This window comes from Branchiostoma floridae, chromosome 11 (genome assembly GCF_000003815.2).
Source record: "Branchiostoma floridae strain S238N-H82 chromosome 11, Bfl_VNyyK, whole genome shotgun sequence".
Lineage (NCBI taxonomy): Eukaryota > Metazoa > Chordata > Leptocardii > Amphioxiformes > Branchiostomatidae > Branchiostoma > Branchiostoma floridae.
Window position 1 is genome coordinate 12494355 of NC_049989.1, and position 20835 is coordinate 12515189.

At 43.0% G+C, this 20835-nt stretch overlaps 1 protein-coding gene across 2 annotated transcripts in view; it reads right to left on the reverse strand.

Moving 5' to 3' along the window:
- Window positions 1-33: 33 nt before the first annotated feature.
- LOC118425965 (ATP-binding cassette sub-family B member 9-like) overlaps window positions 34-20835 on the reverse strand; it is a 26154-nt gene continuing 5352 nt past the window's right edge. For both annotated transcript variants that reach the window (XM_035835149.1, XM_035835148.1), the window contains 11 exons: window positions 9114-9762; window positions 8661-8775; window positions 7588-7718; window positions 6954-7159; window positions 5882-6003; window positions 3665-3740; window positions 3065-3193; window positions 2634-2822; window positions 1928-2101; window positions 1323-1619; window positions 34-954 (listed from right to left, as the gene is read on the reverse strand). In XM_035835149.1, the coding sequence (XP_035691042.1) occupies window positions 655-954; window positions 1323-1619; window positions 1928-2101; window positions 2634-2822; window positions 3065-3193; window positions 3665-3740; window positions 5882-6003; window positions 6954-7159; window positions 7588-7718; window positions 8661-8775; window positions 9114-9756 (2382 nt within the window). In that variant the 5' untranslated portion in view covers window positions 9757-9762 and the 3' untranslated portion in view covers window positions 34-654. The remainder of the gene's footprint in view (window positions 955-1322; window positions 1620-1927; window positions 2102-2633; window positions 2823-3064; window positions 3194-3664; window positions 3741-5881; window positions 6004-6953; window positions 7160-7587; window positions 7719-8660; window positions 8776-9113; window positions 9763-20835) is intronic.

Below are 20835 nucleotides of genomic sequence, written 5' to 3' on the forward strand. Positions count from 1 at the left end.
TATCATCATCCTGAAAAAAATGAAAGAGAATAAATCATGTAGCCTCAACCTGAAAACCTTTAAATAGGATACAAGCCTAGCCCTTAAAACGTTAAAGAGGCTATATCCTCAAATTGAAAAGGTTGAGAGTATATCTCAACCTGAAGAAGTTCATAATCATCATATCTTGTCGTTTCATCATGAAACATGATGAAGTTAAAAAGAATATGTCCTCGACGTTAAAAATGAAAAAGGCTATATCCTCAAATGAGAAGGATAAATCCTCAGCCAGAAAGAAAGTTAGAAAGGCTAATGTCCTCACCTAGGCTATATTCTCAAAATGAAAAGCTGGGGATGTACGTACTCATGTACAACCAGAAAGAAGAAGAAAAAATGTTGAAGATATCAAGAAAAAAAATCAAAACCTCAACCTGAAAAAGTTGAAAGATAATGACCTCCCCTTCAAACGTTACAGAGGCTATATCCTCAACCAGGAGCAATAAAAGAAGAATATCTCCTCAACCTGAAAAGAAGAAGAATCCTGAGCATGAAAAGGCTAGGAGGACATGTTTCCTTAACACAAAATTTTGAAGGTTGACCTGTACGTTAATGATATGTACTCAGTCTGATATTGTCCAAGGAAATATCCTCTACTGGAATTTAGGAAATAAGACTCTAACTACTTTTCAATCGGACACGACCGGCTTTCATCGACCCATACAGGCTGTTTGGCCTCTTGTCTATCTCATCCTTCTCTGCTTCACTGTTGTTTTCCTTGTCATCCTGCCCTAACAACTGTCGCTGTACCAGTTTGGCGTACAGCCCGTCCTGCTGCATCAGCTCCCCGTGCCGCCCCTGCTCCACCACGGTCCCCTTGTCGATGACGATGATGCGGTCAGCCTTCTCCACGGTGCTCAGGCGGTGGGCGATCACGATGACCGTGTGTCCGTGCAGGTTGTTGATGGCTTGCTGTACCTGAAGGTACACATTTAACATGAAGTGCCCAAAGCAAAACTAAACATATTGCTGCTGCATTTAGATCTTAGCATTACCCAACAGACAAATTCGAATACTGGATGCGGACATTGGAACTGCTGCTGTTACAATATTTGTTCGAGGACAACAAATTTTCGGCGCATTTTTCATTGATACCCGTGTTTTCTCGGGTGGACATGACATAAAGATCCTACCCACAGTTGGGCTGATACCTCGTCTTTTGTATCCTATATACATATAGAGCAATACAAAATAAGTCGATTACTAGTACGATATGATACCTCTTGAAACACCCGAAAGCTTGATCTATCGAACACTAATACATTTCAGAGTTTCTGATAACTCACTAAGTGTTCACTCTCGGCATCTAAAGCGCTGGTGGCCTCGTCCAGTAGCAGCACCGCTGGTTTCCTGATCAGCGCCCGGGCGATCGCCACCCTCTGCTTCTGCCCCCCGGACAGCTGCATCCCCTTCTCCCCTGTCTCCGTCTCGTACCCCTCGGGCAGCTCCGTGATGAACTGATGGGCGTTGGCCTGCCTAGCAACGCGCTGCACCTCCTCCAAGCTGCAGTTGTCCAGGGCATAGGATATGTTGTCCTTGATGGAGCGGGCAAACAGCACCGGTTCTTGTCCAACCAAAGCAATCTGGAAATGACATCAATGTCAGTCTCAAGTATTGTTAGGGCAGTTAAAAGTATTAGGTGGATATCTTTTCCGAACCTAGTTCTGCTTTAATTCAAAAACAACTTTTTGTTCCCTTAAAACTTGTGCTTAAGCTCTTGGAAAACAGGCAAAATATGGAATTTATAAAAGCTTACCTCAACATTCCGTGTAGAAACTCAGCCATATATACTCATCCATATCAAATGAACAAAGCACAACTTGCCCTTTCACCCCAAACACTGATGTGGTAAACAGATAGGAGTAGGAACACGATTAAGCTCAAGTCTCACCATTCTATGTAGAAACTTGTGATCATACGCCATGATGGGGTTACCATCTAGCAGCACCTGGCCTGACATGGTCTCATAGAAGCGTTCCAGCAGGTTAACACAGGTGCTCTTTCCACTACCACTTGGGCCGACCAGGGCAACAACTTCGCCTGGAGACACCTTGAAAGAAACATCCTGGTGCAAAAGATAAAATACAGTCTGGTCCATATACTAATTTAGGATCCATATTTATAATGCCACCACTAAGTTCATATTTGTCTTGGTAAATCATTCTGAGTCAGAGTTCATCAACACAAAAGTTCAAGCTACCCAATTCCGGCCTATGTTAAGGAATGAGCAACCCACGGCTTCTGTAACGTCTTGTGCTGTGTGATCATCAGTTGCAAAAGGTCTATAATAATAATAATATCATATCGGGTGATAATAATATCTATGGCTCATCCCTCAACAGAGACGGCGTCATAGACTTTCTGTAACTTATGATCTACTGCTCACTAATTCACATGTTCTATCTACATAATTTAATCTGACAGAAGCGGTGAATTGCTCGTTCCTAGACAAAGACTGGAGTTGGACAGTCAAAAATTTGGGGTTTAGTCATTTTTTTGTGTCAGACGTTAGAACGTCAGACATAAGAAAATCAGTTGAAAATTGATTATGTAACCAAAGAATTAGATTTGATGTACATGTACATGTACAGTCTTACCTTCAAAACAGGGATATCTTTCCTAGATGGGTAGGCAAAGGATACGTCTTTGAACTCTATGTGTCCCTCTAGCCTGTCAGGTGCCAGCAAACCGTTGTTCTGTATCTCAGGTTTGCGATCGATGTACTCAAAAACCTTTTCTGATGCCCCAACTGCTTGCATGAGACCAGTGTAGACAGATCCAAGTAACTGTGCACATACAGTAAGAACTTAAGATTCGTTTTTGCAAACCCAGTGCAACTGTCATGAAAAACAAATGAGTTTTCTTAATGTGTGGTTTATGAATGTGGAGAGATTTGTGTATATCATAGTGGCTTCTTTGAAAAGTATTTCAAACAAGAGTTCAAAGATTTTGTATTTCTTGTTGAATTGTAGTTCATCAATTATGAAAATATTGTTTTGATCGCTATAATTGTTTTTGATTACAGTACCTCTATAGCATCTCCAAGTTCCTTTTGGTACAGTATGAAGGACACCAGGTTCCCTCCTGACAGTCTGTCTGTGATGACAAGATGGCCGCCATAGTACAAGGTCAACACCACCATGGTAAGGTCAAGGGTCTGTAGATTAACATGGGAGAAGTTTGCGTAAATTCTAAACTTTTTCAGATTTAGCACGTTCTCTGGGTCGCCCCCTAGCCAAAAAGACTGAATATGAACATATTATTTTGTATGTAATTTGAATATTTGTTCAGAATTTTACTGATTGAGCTCAATCAAATGTTATCTTAACTGTTGTGCAATTGGGGTCGCAGATGATTGGATGATCCCATGCCACATATCTGGTTTGGCCAATCAGTGTGCCTGTTCAAATTCTGAACAAATATTCAAAAGACAGGTGAAAAAAATATGTGCGGGTCCAGGTCTAGGCTTTTTGTCATTGGAAGTGACCGAGAGAGTGTACCTAAAGCTTGAAAGGCTGGTAAACAGGCTAAAAAAATGTATTTATAAACATCATATCAAAATGTAACAAAGTGTGACAAAGGTTTATGGCGAACAAGACAAGTTCACAAAGTTAACTCTTAGTCTTACACGTGTTGTCATTGAGAAGCATCCATAGGCGAGGGCCTTCTTCATATAAAGCTTATAGGTACTCTTCAGCATTTCTCTGAAAAAAGAGAGAGAGGTAATAAAGTCAATACAGCTTTAGCTGAAACCTACATAAAGTTGCTGACTTCTGTTGACTATGATATTTCCACATTTACGTTGAAGCGTATCAACTATAATGTTTCCTTTGCCACACTGCCTCTGTGTATTGAGGATTTGTTTTTGCTGTGTATGTTTTTTGCCTGCATGTAATGCAGGTTTAGTTTTCAGTAGCGTGGGAATGTGTGGAAGCTGGGGACTTTCGGCGCTTTATCTCGAGAACAACGTGAAATAATGGACAGGGCTGAGCTTAGCAGAAGCCATAAGAGCGGCGGAGGATAGAGACAGGTGGAGAAGAATAGTGGATGAAGTCATGGTGCCCCAACGACCCACACAGAGGTCAAGGGATAGGTGAGGTGAGGTGAGGATCTCGAGAACGGATCGTGCGAGCACGATGATTTTTGGTACGTGGGTTGGGGGTGGTGGCTTGACGGTCAGGTTTGGTTTTGGGCCTCCTGGCGTTTGAACTTGACATTGCAGGTTGCATTTTTTGTGTTTTGGGGGCTTTTTTGGCGCTATATATCTTGAACGATACGCGCGATTGCAACGATTTTTGGTGCATGGGTGGGTGGTTGTTGCTTGTCCTTTCCATTTGATTTTGAGCCTCCTTGCGTTTGAACTTGACATGGAAGGTCGAATTTTGTGCCCGGAAGGGGTATTTTCGGCGTTGTATCTTCTGAACGGATGTTGCGGGTGCAATGATATTTGGCACATGTGTTGGTGGTGGTTACCTAGTTCTCAATTTTGATTTTGCCCCTTTTGGTGTTTGAGCTTGACACTGGAGGCTACCTTTAGTGCGAGCACGGCGCATGCGCTGTATCTCCAGAACGAACGTGCGATTGTGCTGCTATTTGTTACATAGGTAGGTGCTGGTGTCTTGATGGTCAGGTATGATTTTGGGCCTCCTAGTGCTTGAACTTAATACTGTAGGTTGACCCTGTTTTTGTGTGGTTGGGGCATCCCCACCAATATCTGCTTGGTTGTGAAAACAGGTGATGGTTGGGTCTGGGTTGATTGATAGGTCTTAGTTTACATGTGTAACCATCACCTGTTTTGCAGTGGCCTGTGCCACCTTCAATATACCAGGTTACTTTGTATCCCCTGTTTTAGTGGCAACAGTGTCTCCTGCCAGATGATCTGCTGCTGTATTGGTTAGGTATAATTTGAGTTTGCTTCTTAGTCTTTGTGGTGTTTTGAGAGCTGTATGTAGTACTGAGTTTAAAGGTCTGGTACAAGTTCCTTTACCCTGTTTGGCAACCATGGTTAACCAGAAGAAGATACAACTTTCTAAAGCGGAGGCGAAATGTATAGTGCGTGAGTGTAAGAGAAAGGTATGTGTATGATTTTTCATGTATTTCTTGTTGTTTCTTTGGGGATGCCATTTCAATACTGTTTGCAGGTAATTTGTAGTTTGGGGCCAGTCATATTCACTTAACTTTTGGGCCTGCTTAATCTATATAGTGCGGGCGGGGTTAAGTGGTAGAAGCTTTGTTCTGTTTTAAATTTGGCATCGTTTGTTGCATTTTGTCACTGCAAAAGTATGATTTCCCCCTCTAAGCAACTGCTCATTGATTTTGGGGGATGTTTGCTGGGTGTTCACTCTGACTACAACATCTTTCTGAACTTTTTAAAGTTTCCATTGCCAGCAGCTTGCCATCTATAAATGGGATTGACAAGGACATTTTGAATAGTAAATTCTGCTGTTAAATTTGGTTAGATACTACAAGAGATTTAGGTTTTAGTTGGACGGATTGAATAAAACTATCATACCACCATGGGGACTAACTGTTGCTGCTGGATGGGGGCTACCACTATTCATATTGTCTATGGAACTACTGTAAAAATAAGATTGGTCAAATTATGCAAATAACCTTCCAGTGTCAAGTGATACTCCAGAAATGAATCTTTAATGAATATCACTGGAAGAACACACACCAAGGAGATTTATCAGCTACATTAGGTCAGTACGTTGAAATAGGAAGACATCAGTACTGAATATATTTATGTTCTTGTTCTCTACACCAGTAAAGGTAAAATCATTTTGCGAAGGTATGGGTTCATGGAACTCATGGAATTCTATGTCTGCTTCTCGATCTCACATACCCATATCTGTCACACTCCCCGGTCTCATGAGCAAAGCTGCGGACTGTCCTCAAAGACGCTATGGTCTCCTCCGCAACCTCGTTAGCTTTGGCGAAGGAGTCCTGCACTGCCTTGGATAATTTCTGCACAAAGGAAAGTGAAACATTTATTAAATAATAATATCTGGTGTATTTTGCCAGATAGTAGGTACTAGGGCTGGGTATCGGTGCAGCGTACCGGTACAAACCGGTTTTTCTTATTGGACCGGTCCGGAAAAACCGGACCTGAAAAAATTAAGTGAACCGGATGTTGGACCTATTGGAAAATTAACAGATTATTTGATCAGGCATTCACACGTTTTGGCGCTTGCAGGTAGAAGAAAATAACAAGAGTTAAGTAGAGCAGAGTTTATAGTCATTTCTACCAAATTTTCCAGTCAACCGTACAGGTGCAGTTAGCGTTGTAGAATTTTAAAACAACAGTGTGAGTCTAATACTCCACCAAACAGATTTCTTTGTAGTGAAATGGACCATAGGTGTGAGTCATACTGAATCAGGTCCAGGTTCAGGTCCGGACCTGGACCTGATCCACTGGACCTGAACCGGACCTGGACCTGAATTTTCTGTACCGGTACCCATCCCTAGTAGGTACCCAATGTGTTGAGTAATGAGGCTGTACGTGTTTTAACGTGGTCGAGGCGCCTCCTTGAGCACGGGACCCCCTTTTTACGTCCCTCCCGGAAAACGATTTCGTGGAAAGCTTCGTGAGGCTACAGCAATCCGGACGTCCTTGGTTGGTCCCCCATCCAAGCACTGTCCGAACCGCGCGTTGCTTAACTTCCGAGATCGAGGGATCGGGTGTACCAAGGACGTTACTGTACCAACGCGCCATGAGGTCGTAATTTAAATAATTGTTCTACAGAACTGTGTGATGAGGCATCAAAAAAGATTTTAAATAAGAGCTCTAGAATCCTCCACAAAGAATGAGAATTTCAAGACGAAGAGGAAGAAATAATTTGATAAATGGGGAACATTTCCCCATTGGTATATTTGGCATATCTTATTACCTTGATGTCTAACCTTCATCGACCTACCTTAAAGTACTTTCCGTAGATTTTAGACACACCAGCAACAACAGGGACTATCACTAATGTGAAGGTGGTTAGTTGCCATGACAACTTGAACATGAAGACAAGCGTTCCCGCCCCCCTCACGAAGCTCCGGAGGAAGACGTTCAGGTTCAGGGACAGCATGTTGGACACGGTGGACGTGTCAGAGGTCAAACGGGAGGTGATGTCACCTGGAAAAAAAGCCACATCAAGTTACCTTGTTCTTGAAGTAGTTGAACTGTAATTTCCAACACCAAATTTGGAGTCACCCAAATTTTCGACTGCACAGCATCAGTCTTTGTCAAGGAATGAAAAAATCCACTGCTGTCGTGACGTCACCTTATGCAGATAGAACACGTGACTCAGTGACCAATGGATAATAGGTTACAGGAAGTCTATGGCGCCCACCGTCTTTATTTAGGGGTGGTTGTAAAGCTCTGTAAACTTCTACTAACACAGATGAACTTTCAAGTTAAGTTAACTTGTTGTTTCGTATAACTAAAACAAGGACGTCTGGAGCATTAAGTAAATACCAATGACAGCAGATTTGGGGTTCAAAGATCTAAAAATGAATTTGCCCCTTTAATAGGTTAAAATGTGACTAGTGCTAGTCGTTTACCTGTTTTTACACTGTCGAAGAAGCCTATCTCCTGTTGAGTGATAGACTTAAAGAGGAGCTTGCGTAAGCGGATGTTGAGCCTGGCCATGCAAAAAGTGAACAGTCCACCCCTAATTCCTGCACATATTGAGCTGTAATGCATCAAACAATACTATCAAATGTTACTCAACACTGCAGAAATAGCCGAACTATACACAATGAGCCAGGTACAGAAATTCAACACGAGCATAGCCAACAAGATGAAACGTAGTGCCTAACCTATATTGTTGCACAATCATCTAATTTTCGCAGCATTGGTACACTCTCTACAGTGAACTACAGTGGCTAGCATATGGAAAATATATAAACCACGAAAACACAAACAGATAAAATGCCTCCTCTTCCGTTAACACCATCACCTGTCATGTCTGATACTTCTTGACAAACTCACTATAGTCCAACATTTGCAGTAACACGCATTTTCTTATATATTCTCTTCCTGACATTCGACTGACAGTGTTTTCAGATAAGTACAGACAAACAATAACGTAACAAACAGATACACGTATATTTAACTATCAAATATCGTATAGACATGGCAAAGTAGTCTGCGAGTGGCATTTGTGACCATTGAATGAACTCGTTTGCTGTATGAGAGAGACTTGTAAAAAAATGAAACCAGGACCTTTTGCAGAAATTGACATTCACACACGGTACTTTCTTAAAGCTTGCCATGTGAACAATTGTCAGGGGCAGAGGGAACAATATTTCTGGTTTTCTGTTTGAAATCAGACGAAAATCAATGTGCATGCATGTCATCTATAATATTTACTTGCTGTGGCCTTAAATCTTGCACATGGTGTGGGCCCAAGTTCGATTCCCGGCATAAGAACCAGAGTGAAGACGTACAAGAGGGGCGAGTAGAATAGAAAGAAACAATATATACATTCACATATTCTGACTCCCGGGGATCGAACCCAGGCCGTCAGATCACAACACTAGCAGCGTAACTGATTTGCCCAGAAGCCTGACAGGCGTTTGGCATGGTCAGATAGCGTTACTTGAACCCCCACTGTTACACTGTAAAGTTTTACCTCGTAATAGACAGCAAGGTTAAGACGACGATGGCTCGTGTGAACTTCTCCTGAGACTTCTCGATGGCTATCCCATCAATCACCTGCCCCGTGTAGTAAGGCTCAAAGATGTCACCTGCATGGTAAAACAAATATCATCAATTCTTGAATGCTACAAAATGTAGGAAACTATAGTACAATTGGAGGAAAAGTAATTAAAGATCGTTTCTTGCGAGTATACCAAACAAAAGAGCCAATTTGACTGGCGATATGAATTTAGCCCACAAAGACTAATGTGAACAGATTTGATAATATGATAAACAGTTTCATTAAGACCACACATTAAAGTCTAGCAAAAAGACATAGAGGTTGATAAATGTTATTTTCTAACCACATATACTGTAAATGTGAGTAGCTCATTCACTACGAACTTAAAACCACCACAGAAATGCTTTTTCTGTCATTCGTACGTACTGACAGCAGCTGCTAAAAGGAAGGCTGTTGCTCCAATGATATACGCCATGTCAGGTTTGGAGTAGGATATCAATTTCAACACGGCAGAAGACTTGCCATCTTCCTCTTTTACTTTATTACTTTTCATCTTTTGGCCATTTGTTTTATCGACCAGGGTCCTTGTTTCTTCCTCTGTTCCCTCCTCCTTGTTCACACTTCTTAAATGTAGTTGTGTCTTGATGTTTGAAAGTAAACTCCAGTTGAGGTAGAATATGACACATCCCACAAGACTCCCTCCAAACTGTGCCCAGAACCACAGTTTGCTCAGAATGTCCGTTTCCTTTTCCGAATAGAGCAGCAGCTTGGTGATTGTGTACGCAAAGACAGCGGCTGGGTAGACTCCGACCCACGACCTGGACAGCTTGATCCTTGGAACAGCATCTCGGGCGTTGCACAGCACGGACAGGACAGCTCCGAACATCAGACACACCCTGAGTACGCCCAGTATCCAGGTGTCGAACATGGAGGTAAAGATGCTGAAGAAGTTGATGCCGTACATGAACTTGTACACATCCGCACCGTTCATGTAGAAGACTGTGTTGGCTGCGAGGTCGGCCAGGGTTAGCATCGTCACAACCGCTACAGTCTTACCCTTTCCCGCCATTTTGGGCTGAAACGTTTAAGAGAAGTAATAAAACAATCGGAGGTGTTGGTGCATATTTGTGTAGCCTGAGTATCATCCTCCGTAGTAACCGCTGGCTCATGATCACGACTTCCGTGGTTAGCAAGCGAAAGTCGTGAGCCAGCGGTAATACTACAGAGGATGATACTCAGGCTACATTTTGTGTTGACGCTTGTTGGTAACCCTATCAGTTTGCTAACTGATACCTACATTGTAATAAGATCAAATCCCCTATACAACTGGTAATCGCCTTCGAATATATTATTTATTAGCAGATATACATACGTATGCTCTACGAAAATAATTCAATAAACAATATGTGGTTTGCCCTCTCAAGATATCAGACCAAGAGATTCCATAACGTTATTCTCAAGTGTGTGAAACTAACACTATTGAAGCAAGAAGTGGTCGCAGTAAAACCGCGGCAGTGCAGGCTTGATGAGAACCATACCCTTCATTTCATTTCATTTACTACGAAACCTTCTAGCCGACTTGGGCTAATCTTCCAAGGTTCACAACATGAACACAAACAAGAAAGCTTCTGAAAAAAGCTGGCCGGTGCGTATTTTGGAAAAAGCCTGGATGTTAAACAAAATCACACGAAAAAAGAGTTTTTAAACATCGAATTACTGAATTGGTCTTTCTTCTATTAAAAAAAACATTACATGAGATTTGTCTAACAAAGAAAAAAANATTGCCATGGCGACGGTAATATTGTTTGACTTTTTTGTACGTATTGTATTGTATGTTGATAGAGATGATTGAGGAATTGTATGCTTGGTAAGTCATGATGATGTTCCGGGCTGTATGTGCTAGTGTCGTAGTGTCGCGATACGTTGGCTTAATGTACTGTGTAGTATGATGTTTTTGATACACAAGTTAAGTATTATCATGAAGAAATATCAATACAATTAAACTAAAATTAATATGATTATGTCAAACATGCTACATGTTACATTGATATTTTGCAATAATCTGCGCCTGGCCAGATAAGTGTTTATGGCAGCGGTTCCAAGGAATCAAGGCATCTGGCCAATGCTGCAATGTTGATGTAGGTATATGAATAAGCCATTCTATAACATCTGCTCGAAGATCAAGAGCTAAACGACCTTCTGTGGCATACAGGGAGATAGAAAGTTACGGTAGGTTGGTACTTGCGGGTAAAAACTTCTCGGTTCAGTTGAAATACGGGTCAAAGTTATGTGCGTTTCGTGGATCTTTTTCCCTGGGAGACAGACGGGATCGAGCCTGGTTACCACACCGTAGCCCGATCTCAATATCTATCGTGCAGGGGTCTGGCAGGATGACTGTAGAATGGCTCTCCAATGCCCTTGGTCAGAGAGAGGAGAACCTAGGATTGATAACCACCCCAGGTAGCCAGCTACAACGCACCACAGTTGGTCAGCAGGCTATTGTAGTAGCGAATCAGGGACTAGATATGGCTCAAGGGTGTAATGAGCTATTTTCAAAATAACAGCAGAACTTTAAGGCTGGAACTTTGTAAGGTCCACCTGCCCTTTCCCCCAAAAGGGTAGCGATAACTCCTTCGGGTTAAACTCCCCCGGAGCGCTAATGTGAGATTGGCGGGCTGACTGGCTTGGTTCCCCGTACTAAACTCGTTAGCTACCCGGTCCTGTCTGGCTCCCAGGGTATGGATCTTGAAACGTGCTAACTGTGATTAAAACGCAAACGGACACTCCTTCGTCGGGATTTTCCTATTTTGAAATACTCCCCGTGGAAGTAGGGCATGATCATGATACAGAAGCCACTCTTCGTGCCGACTTAGTTTTGTTCCGTGCTACTCAGTGTACATGACGACCTGTTCGATGTGTGCCCTGGTGGTTTGTGATATAGACGAGAGTCCTGTTTACGTCTGCCCTCTAAAGGATTTCTTATCCCGAACTTTATTCTTTATCCAAAAAAGGACTTCCGGGCCCTTGTCCCAAGAATTTTGCTAGCTTTTTACGTCAAACTGAAGGGTTACTTCCTATACCGGGACACGTGTTCGTCGGGCCCATGCCGGCCACGGGGTGCCACCTCCCCGCTTGCCGCTTGGTGACGTGGGTGGCCGGGCAATTATCGGAAGCTGGGCGCTCCAGGGAAAACATGAGATGGGGCATCTTAGTTTAAGGTTATGTCAGGAGGAGGAAGAGACATGTCATCCTTTTGGGTAAGCGTGATTATCGTCGCGATGGTTCTGCTCTGTTCTGTGAGTGTGAGTGGTTCTGTTCTAGTGATCAGTGGCGGTTTGTTTACACATATTATCCGTGAAGGGGGGTGGGGGGGGGGGGGGCAGGCAATTATGTGGTACTTATTTCCTCCAGGCCCTCCCTCATGGATGCCTTTGGTTATCACTTATCAGTAACGCATATTTTATTCTGATCTAAACAAACACAGAAACGCTAAACCATGTGTATAACGGTGGGGCACTACATCCTCTAATCAAACCTCGTTGTGACTAGGACGTCCTCTCTTACTTGTCTAATATTTCTTCAAAACATTTACATCTTTCCAAATTATGCCTAACAACAGTTATGGGAAGACCAGTATAGGATTCTATAAGAAATGAACCGTTAAACGCTGTTATGTGACCTTTGACCTTATAAAATACAACACGGCTGATCTCATTGACCATATTTCACCTTGAATTAAGTTAAACAATTATAACCGTCCACAATGCCCCATCTGCAAGACCGAGCTGAAGTTAGCAGCCCGTTTACCAGCACCAGTTGTGGCACGTAGACACCACGCACTCGCAGTTGCACGTACGTCGGTTTGTACCCTTAGCTTTAAAATGGTTAGACCAGTCCTGCTATGTATCTCAAGAACATCTTGATGTTTGAGTCTACACGACATGAAGAGTGTATTCATGTTTACTGTACTATACCTTGGACATTTTGTATCAAACACCCTAAGGTGCAACACGGTATCTTTAAGCTATACTACGTAATGTTTGGACAATACAGTATGTTTTTGTTGGGTTTCGCCTGCGTGCCTGTCTTGATCAGGCGGTCCAGGGCGCGACTCATCTTTAAGGGATATACATGAATGTTGTGATCGAGGCACACCTCTCGTAGCTTTCTTAGCCCGGCTTGCACCGAATGGTTCTACAACTTACATAGAAATAAACGTTAAAAGGGGAAAATTTGTCATAACATGCCGGACTCAGTCCTGCATGGGGCTAATAAGTCGTGTATGTGTAGAGAGTCGTGAGCATGACAGGCCCATTTGTCACACCGACTCAAAGGGTGACTACCACCAAGGAGGTTAAAGAAAGACAGGAGAGAGCTCAGTCATTAACACCCCACTGCGGGCTATTGTTCAGACCCTCCGGGCCCATTGTTTCCGCTATCCGGCGGCGCGTCTCTGATGACCATCATGGCCGCGGGGTTTCCCGCCATTTCTGATGAGCCCGGACGTGTCAGCCAATCACATGAGCCCAGCCATGACGTCATGCACCGCGATCCCGGCCGAGGACGACCGAGGGTTGCCGAACTGTGAGCGAGATGAGCGCAGTTTCCGCAGATTTCCTTATTTGGGAAGCGAAGGTGACGTGTGCAAACAGTACTGTTGTGGAGAGACCAAGATGGCGATCATGTCGATACTTGTTTCGGCGCTGTGCGACCAAGTTGAGTGAATTTACAGGCATTTTTGTCGCTGTATCCCCGATTTTTTTGTCTCAGAATTATGAACAATATTCTCTACTTCATGTGTCTATTAAAAAATTATTACGCTTGCCCCGCAAAAGAGACTTTTTTTCAACGATAGTAGTGGGCTTGGGTGTGCCAAATAAGTATTTGTTGTTGCTGTTTGCGATCGATTTTTGCTGTTCGTGATGCATGAATTTTGTACTCTGAGGGCTCCGTGGATGTTCATGGCAATGATGGGAAGCAAGATGATATTTCCGAGGAAATGTATTTTGTCGGTATTGAGGGAGTTTTTGCCTCACGAGGAACGCATTTTTTTTACACAGATGGCTTGATATCTTAATTTGACAGACTTGAAAATAAAGTTGCATAGCGTTTCTCAAGCTTCTTACAAATACTATGAAATATATCCGTGTGTCCTGGGCTATGAAAGCCGACCCAGCGTTCTTCTACACCGCGTGACTTGTTGTTACACACATTTCTGTGGCCCGTGGGGAACTATGCTCGCACTTGCCTCAGGCGAAGTATCGTCACTATTGATATCTGTTTCCTTAGTAAAAGTAGCGCTGTATTTAATGAGAATCATCCTCAAAATCGCTGAAATCCCGGCCCCAAATCGATGTTCCTGGACGAGTGATGTTGAAACTGACTCGTAAACAAAGGCCCACGCTAGCCTGGCGAGATGCAGATTGGGGTAATTAGCACTTCGATGTGATTCACACTCGCGGCAAAGATCGGAACAATAGGAACGCTCTCCTCTCTTTCTTTAACCTCCTTGCTACCACATTCCAAACCAAAGATACTGTAAGTCGACAACGCATGATGAGTGTGTTCATGTTTACTGTGCACTTGGGGAAGTTTGTATCAAACACCTTAAGGTGCAGCAAAGTAACAGTAAAGATCACGGCGCTGCAATCCATGAAGATCGAGCGGGTACAAAAATAACCTGGAATCCAGTCTACCGTGGATTGGCCAGGCTAACTTCGGGACAGGAGAGTCTTTCCACCGCCGGGGTCATATACAATGACAGCAGACGAAAAACCAAAATACTAGTAGTGCAATTTGGTGAAATTTCACCACATTCGCAAGCGTGCCTCTATTGTCTCTCACCGGACATTTGTATCATGTATCTGTCTCGTGATATGTTCTGGTACTTCCCACTTGTGGCTATGCCTTGTTTGTTCATTCTCAACTTTCTGTGATGAATGTGAGCACTCATTTGTTAGACATGAAAATGACGTCTAAAATAATAGGTACAACCACACCTGGAGGCATAATAAGATCTTCACCTTACGGAGACTCATGATCAGCATAGAAAACTTAGTTTCTACGTGTTGTCGGGCGTGTACGGGGGTTGAAGTCTGTAATCATTACTGCTTTCGTTGGGTGTTTGGTCAACGCTGCGATATCAAAATTCCCCCGTTGCCTATTTATACAATCAAGGATAAAACCTTACAAATGTGGCATTGCTTTTATTTGCATGAGAAAGGTGGGCGTCTCCAACTTAGTCAATTTATTCGTTGGTTGGTACACCCCTACCCCAAGGGAGACCATTCAGTTGAATGGTGGGCGTCTCCAACTTAGTCAATTTATTCGTTACTTAGTACACCCCTACCCCTAGGGACACCATACTATGTGGATATAGTCACAAGAAATACTCGCTCCTGATTGGCTGAGGAAAGATGGCCATGTTCTAATAGTAGTTAGATCATGGGAGTGACCTGACAATGTGGGGACCCCAACAAACTCCAAGGGTGGCGGAGCAGTACCAAATCCACACAGTCAGGCCACTACCAGGATCTAACTGACTTAGAACATGGCCATCTTTCCGAAGCAAAAATACACTTTTTTTAGTCATTTAGAAACATGCAGTTTTCCTAGCTAGCGGACAGACAGGCTACATTCTTCTCCTATTTGTCATTCATGACCCTGGTGATGGCGCCTCACACCTTTTGCTCATGAGGGTTGTGTGAAATTCATGTCAGGTTTTACAACACTTTTTTGCACCACAATGCCATTGTTTTTTGGGTGTATGTCAGTTTGATCCCAGTTCCCAACCTGACCTCAAATGAAAGGAGTCGGCCCAAAATTAGCACCTTGCCGCGGCCTTTGTTTTGCGATGTTAAACCCTGCTGTGTCCTATTGTTCCGGCGTGCCGGCGGCAGTCCTTTGTAAGCCATGTTTGACTCCCCATAAAAGCCGCATAATGAGCCAGTCATGACGTCATGGCAGCGGCAGGGACCGAGGCCGGCCCTATTAGAAGTCCAGCACCGGAAAAGTTAAGCACTGGAAATCCAGTGCTCGCATTGGGTTCAGCACTGGAATTCCAGTGCTGAGGGAGCATGAGCACTGGAACAAGGCCGTTCAGCACTGGAAAACCAGCGCTGACGTTTGTTCAGCACTGGAAAACCAGTGCTGAGGCCGATTCGACCCATTGATTCAGCACTGGAACACCAGTGCGGAGACCGTTACTTTTGTATACTTGCTTGTCAATAAGAGTGAACAATAAAAACAATGCCGATAGTCGGTTGGGTGTATGTAAATCAAGACCAATTTGCACCTTAATGTTAATGTTTTTTTTTTTCAAAAGTGAGTCGAAGATGGTTCAAAAGGGACAAATTATGAGCCGACTCCTTCCCCTCTTTCAACCTCCTTGGTAGGACGTGGCATGTCTGGAAGGCCAATTTCTCGAGTATGTTCAGCCGTTTTCACAGTATGTTAGGACGAGTTCCGTACACAGCCCGACACGTCTGAGTTCCAGCTTGAGCTGGCGGACGTTTTGCTGCAGCCTATTGGCATCTCTGCCGAACTGTTCTGTAGTTTTGATACTGACCAGTTCCTGCCAGACAGACCGGCCAATGTCGCTGCCCCCTCCCCTACTAGTATTTCATTCACCCAGCTGGTGCAACCGTTCTGACGAGCTGTCCTGTTCCCAGTTCGACCCCTTCCTGGTAGACCACATCATGCATTATCTTCTGCAATTTTAGTATGTTTCTCGTTTATGGAAGTATTGATTGTATGCCTCACGTTTGCCTCGTTTTTATCAATTTAACGCGCATGATTTTATGTAGCATCTCTACTTTTTAAAGTTTTTCTTTACTATTTTGGAACTTGTTCCCTAGCTTGATGTAACCAAGGAGGTTATATTTTTCATGTCTTTGATGTAGCGCTGTTTGTACATTTTCTTGTTACAAGAAACTTTTTATTATTGTCTTGTTCGTTTTCTGACTTTCTTTCATGACCGTTAGAATTTACTTTGTTTATGTTATGAATAAAGATGTTCAGTAACATAGGTTGATTTACTGTTTCCATTTTTGTTAATTCTTTAATTGCTTTTATTTGCATGAGAAAGGTGGGCGTCTCCAACTTAGTCAATTTATTCGTTGGTTGGTACATCCCTACGCCTAGGGAGACCAGTCAGTTGAATGGTGGACGTCTCCAACTTAGTCAATTTATTCGTTACTTAGTACACCCCTACCCCTAGGGACACCATACTATGTGGATTTAGAATACTGGATGTGAATTAGTTTTCTTCTGATATAACGGCAACTGGGAAATACAGACGGGATCCCGTTCTTGTATACGCGAACGTGTAACACGTCTGCAGGGACACCACCCAGGGAAGTTTAATACCGGATAGGACATGGGTTAAAATCCCTGCTAATTATCAACACTAATGGTGTCAAAAGGTTTTGAGCGTTCTGTTTAAATATCTTAAATGTAAAAGTACAAAAACTTTTCAAATCCCCGGGAAATAAGAGAATGTGCATGTTGTCACCCGCAGATTTTCATGCGCAACTTTTCACGCACACAAAACCCCATCTCTGTTAGCGCAAGGAGCTTTTATCAGTGATAAAAGCTCCTTGGTTAGCGTAAAAGTTTAGATGTAAAGTCTTGAATTTTCGTGAAACATGCATAAAAGTTCCGTTGTCGTGGTTTTCTAGGTGTTTGGTCGACATACTATCTATCTGACACAGTGACTAAATTTGTCACATCGCCGGATTCTGAGAATCACCACGATAATTTTTGCCATCTGTTCTACTCTTCGTTCCGTACACCTACAGTGCAGTCAAGGCCACTCTGACATTTCATACGTACCCCCTGGCCCTAGCCTGTGTTTACACAAGCTCTCTCGCCGGCTGGGCTTAATGACCCCCTCCCCATAGGGTGGCGGCAATTGTAGGGCCGGCCGCTAGGGGCTTGATTTTAGTCAGGCTACCCCTGGCCCCAGCCCTGGTCGTAACTCATTTTCTGTGACAGCTAATTGCAGCAGATTTGGCCAAACATCCTCCCCTGATCTCTGGCATCTTTGAACCACAACCAGATTTTTTGCCTCCATGGTTTCGGCTTTAAAAATCTCCAAACCGTGCTCATGTAGTGTCATGTCCCGTGCCTTTTCTTTGCCAAATTGTACCAACCCCCTTCCCCACCGACTCACGTTAAACATCCAAGTTGAGAACGGAGTGCCAGAGTGAATCGTGAACCTTAAATCGTTTCTGCCATGTTTGGGTCAAATCATGAGGTTTTGTTAGATCATTCTACCTATGCACAATGCATTTCTTTCCCGCTATAGTTGCAGCGTGTAACATGGATACCCTAGTTCTCTCTGTTAAAATGTCAATACATTCGTGTGTGGTTGTTACAAGACATGTTGGTATGTGTTTTGATAGAAGATAAATGTGGCGGAGTGGATACAAACGTGTTTTATTTTGTATCTAATCAGAGCAGTATATACCTCAGAGTAGCAATCCCCATTTAGACACATTTGGGAACAAGTAAATTGGGGGTCAGTAAAACCAGGACTGTTAACGGAAGTTTTTAATTTGAAATGACTCAGTATTTGATGCATGATAAACAAAAATCAACTAAACTATTCGATTAATCACTAGACCGTGGATAAGATGCCTAGTTTGAGACGGATTATCAGGGCGAGTTGCGAGTTATTTATCGTTTATACATCGCAAGTTCATTTCGCCGATGCCTTAGAAAATATGGATCGCGACACCATATTCCCATATGTACTGATACATCCCGGATCAATGACAAGCTGAAAGGGAACAGTGTCGCTTATTGTTGTTAAAAGATTAGATAATATCAGTACGGGCGAAAATCATACGGCCGACTGTTGAAGCACACCACAAGAAAGACGGTCCAAGAATTCATTATTTAAATACGCTTCGTCAATTAACAGGAAACATTGTAGCCGTTAAAACTTAGCACTAGTTTTTAAGGTAGGCATAAAAGGGTTTAAATGTTTTGATTCGCTATTGTTGTTTTTAGCGTTTTAGGTTGCAATGTAGCAATCGTAAAGTACCCCCTTTTTGATAGGTACATCTCAATCTCCCGTTTTGATAGTTGGTTGCGTCTGAATCGCCCCCGTTTGGATAGTTACGACAGAAACAATGTTTTGAAAGGAATGAATTTGAACGACAAGCTGTGTTGATGTAAACTCCTGTAAAAGCAGGAATTCCTTGTATTAAAAGCAGACCGCATGATTTATTGTCACCGGACCACCATGGAAATGACAAGTCTGTGTCATCTGTGCCATGTGGTGCTGGCTTTTCGTCACACCCGCAACAAGCGTTGTGCTAATCAGAAACGGTCTGTTGAACTGCCTTTTGTTTAGAGCCAGGCCTTCCAGGCGGTCCGGACTGCCGGACACTGGCACATGCGGGACACATTTTATTCCTCAAGCGGTCATTCTTTCTTAGCACGGCGTGGTGGGAAGAACGAACATTGCTATTGTAACATTAGAACATTGCCATCTTTCCTCAGCCAATCAGGAGCGAGTATTTCTTGTGATTGTGGTTAGCACGTGTGATTTGTGATCCGGCTGCCCGGGTTCGGCGCGGGTTCGAATCCGGGGAGTCGGGATGTTGTTTATTTCTGTTCTGACTCGCCCCTCTAGTTGTTCACTGGTTCTCATGCCGATCCTGTGAGTAACAGGCTAGCGGATGTGCCATACAGGGATGTCGGTAAGCGTTTGGAAGTTTTTGTGTGTTTTGCAAACCTCTTCATATTACTCCTTTCTTTCCTGGTCATTAGAGAAGCAGTTAGAAATAAAATGTATCTCGTCTTCCACCGGTTTTGCAATACAATGATTACAGGTTCTTTCGCCCACGGGTAGCTAGTTTGCATATTGCCGATCTGACCTCGATATTATCTAGTGATGTTAAATAAGTTTCCATTGAGTATCCCTTCTTTAGTTTCTTAAAGAATCTTCACTTACCATTATCTATAGACAGTCTATGAGAAAATGTCTGTATGTACAATTGCTTATTAACACAATTTAATCGGACTCAGGTATAGCTTTGAGTGTTTGTTCTTCTAAAGTGGTTAACATTGTCATCAAGTGACATACGTCTGTGTATTTAAGTGTGATTCTTCCCTTGTATTTAAAGAGTGAGATAGAGCCAGCTTAACAAATGGTAGCTTACGAGGTAATAACTCATGTACGCCATACATTGTGGATTACGATTCGTGTGTGATTGATGCAACACATGTTGGTGTGTATCTGCATACAAGATGATGGGGCAAAGTCCTTTATTTTTGTATCTAATTAGAGTAGTATAAACCTCGGAGATGCAATGTCTAGTCACATTTTGGAAAAAGAAAATAAGAGGTCAATATAACCAGGACTGTTACCGGAGATACTGAATTTAACATCGCCCAGTATATGATGCATGATCAAAAATATCAACTAAACTACCCGATAAGCGCACCTCAGAGAAGACGGTACAAGATATATCTATTGTTTTACGCTTCGCCAATAAACAGGAAACATTGTAGCCGTTAAAACTTAGTACTAATTTTTAAGGTAGGCATGAAAAAGTTCCGGGTTATAATGTTCTGATTCGCTGCTATTGCTTTTAGCGTTGTTAGGTTGCAATATACCCATCGTAAAATAGATCCTTTTTGGTTACATTTCAATCCCCGTTTTGAAAGCTGTGACTATATCGTCCCCGCTTGGATAGTTAAAACAAACAAAACGGGCGGTCCCTGGCCGTCGTCTGGACATCGTCTTGGGATTGGTCACCGTGCTGACGTCAGTCTGTAAACATTGACAAATAGGAACTGCACAAGTACATTTTCCAACCAATGGCAGCCCTCAGAATAGCGTCAGTTTGCTTCCCACTAAAGATCGATCACTGACTATCTAGTCAGGCGGAGATGGCGCGGCGGACAAGGTCGGCCGAGTTAGACGCGGCGCTTCAACTGGACAGTGAAGATGCACAAGCGACTCAATTTCGGTGAGAGTACCTTGCTAATGATAGCATGTATTATGTGTATAATAGATACGTCACAAGTTGTTAAGAGTGACTAGAGCTAAATAAACCGAGAGCGTTACGATGTGAATCGTACCAGGTGGATTTTGGGACTGTGTGCTTGGGTTGAGTAACACTGCCAACCTTAA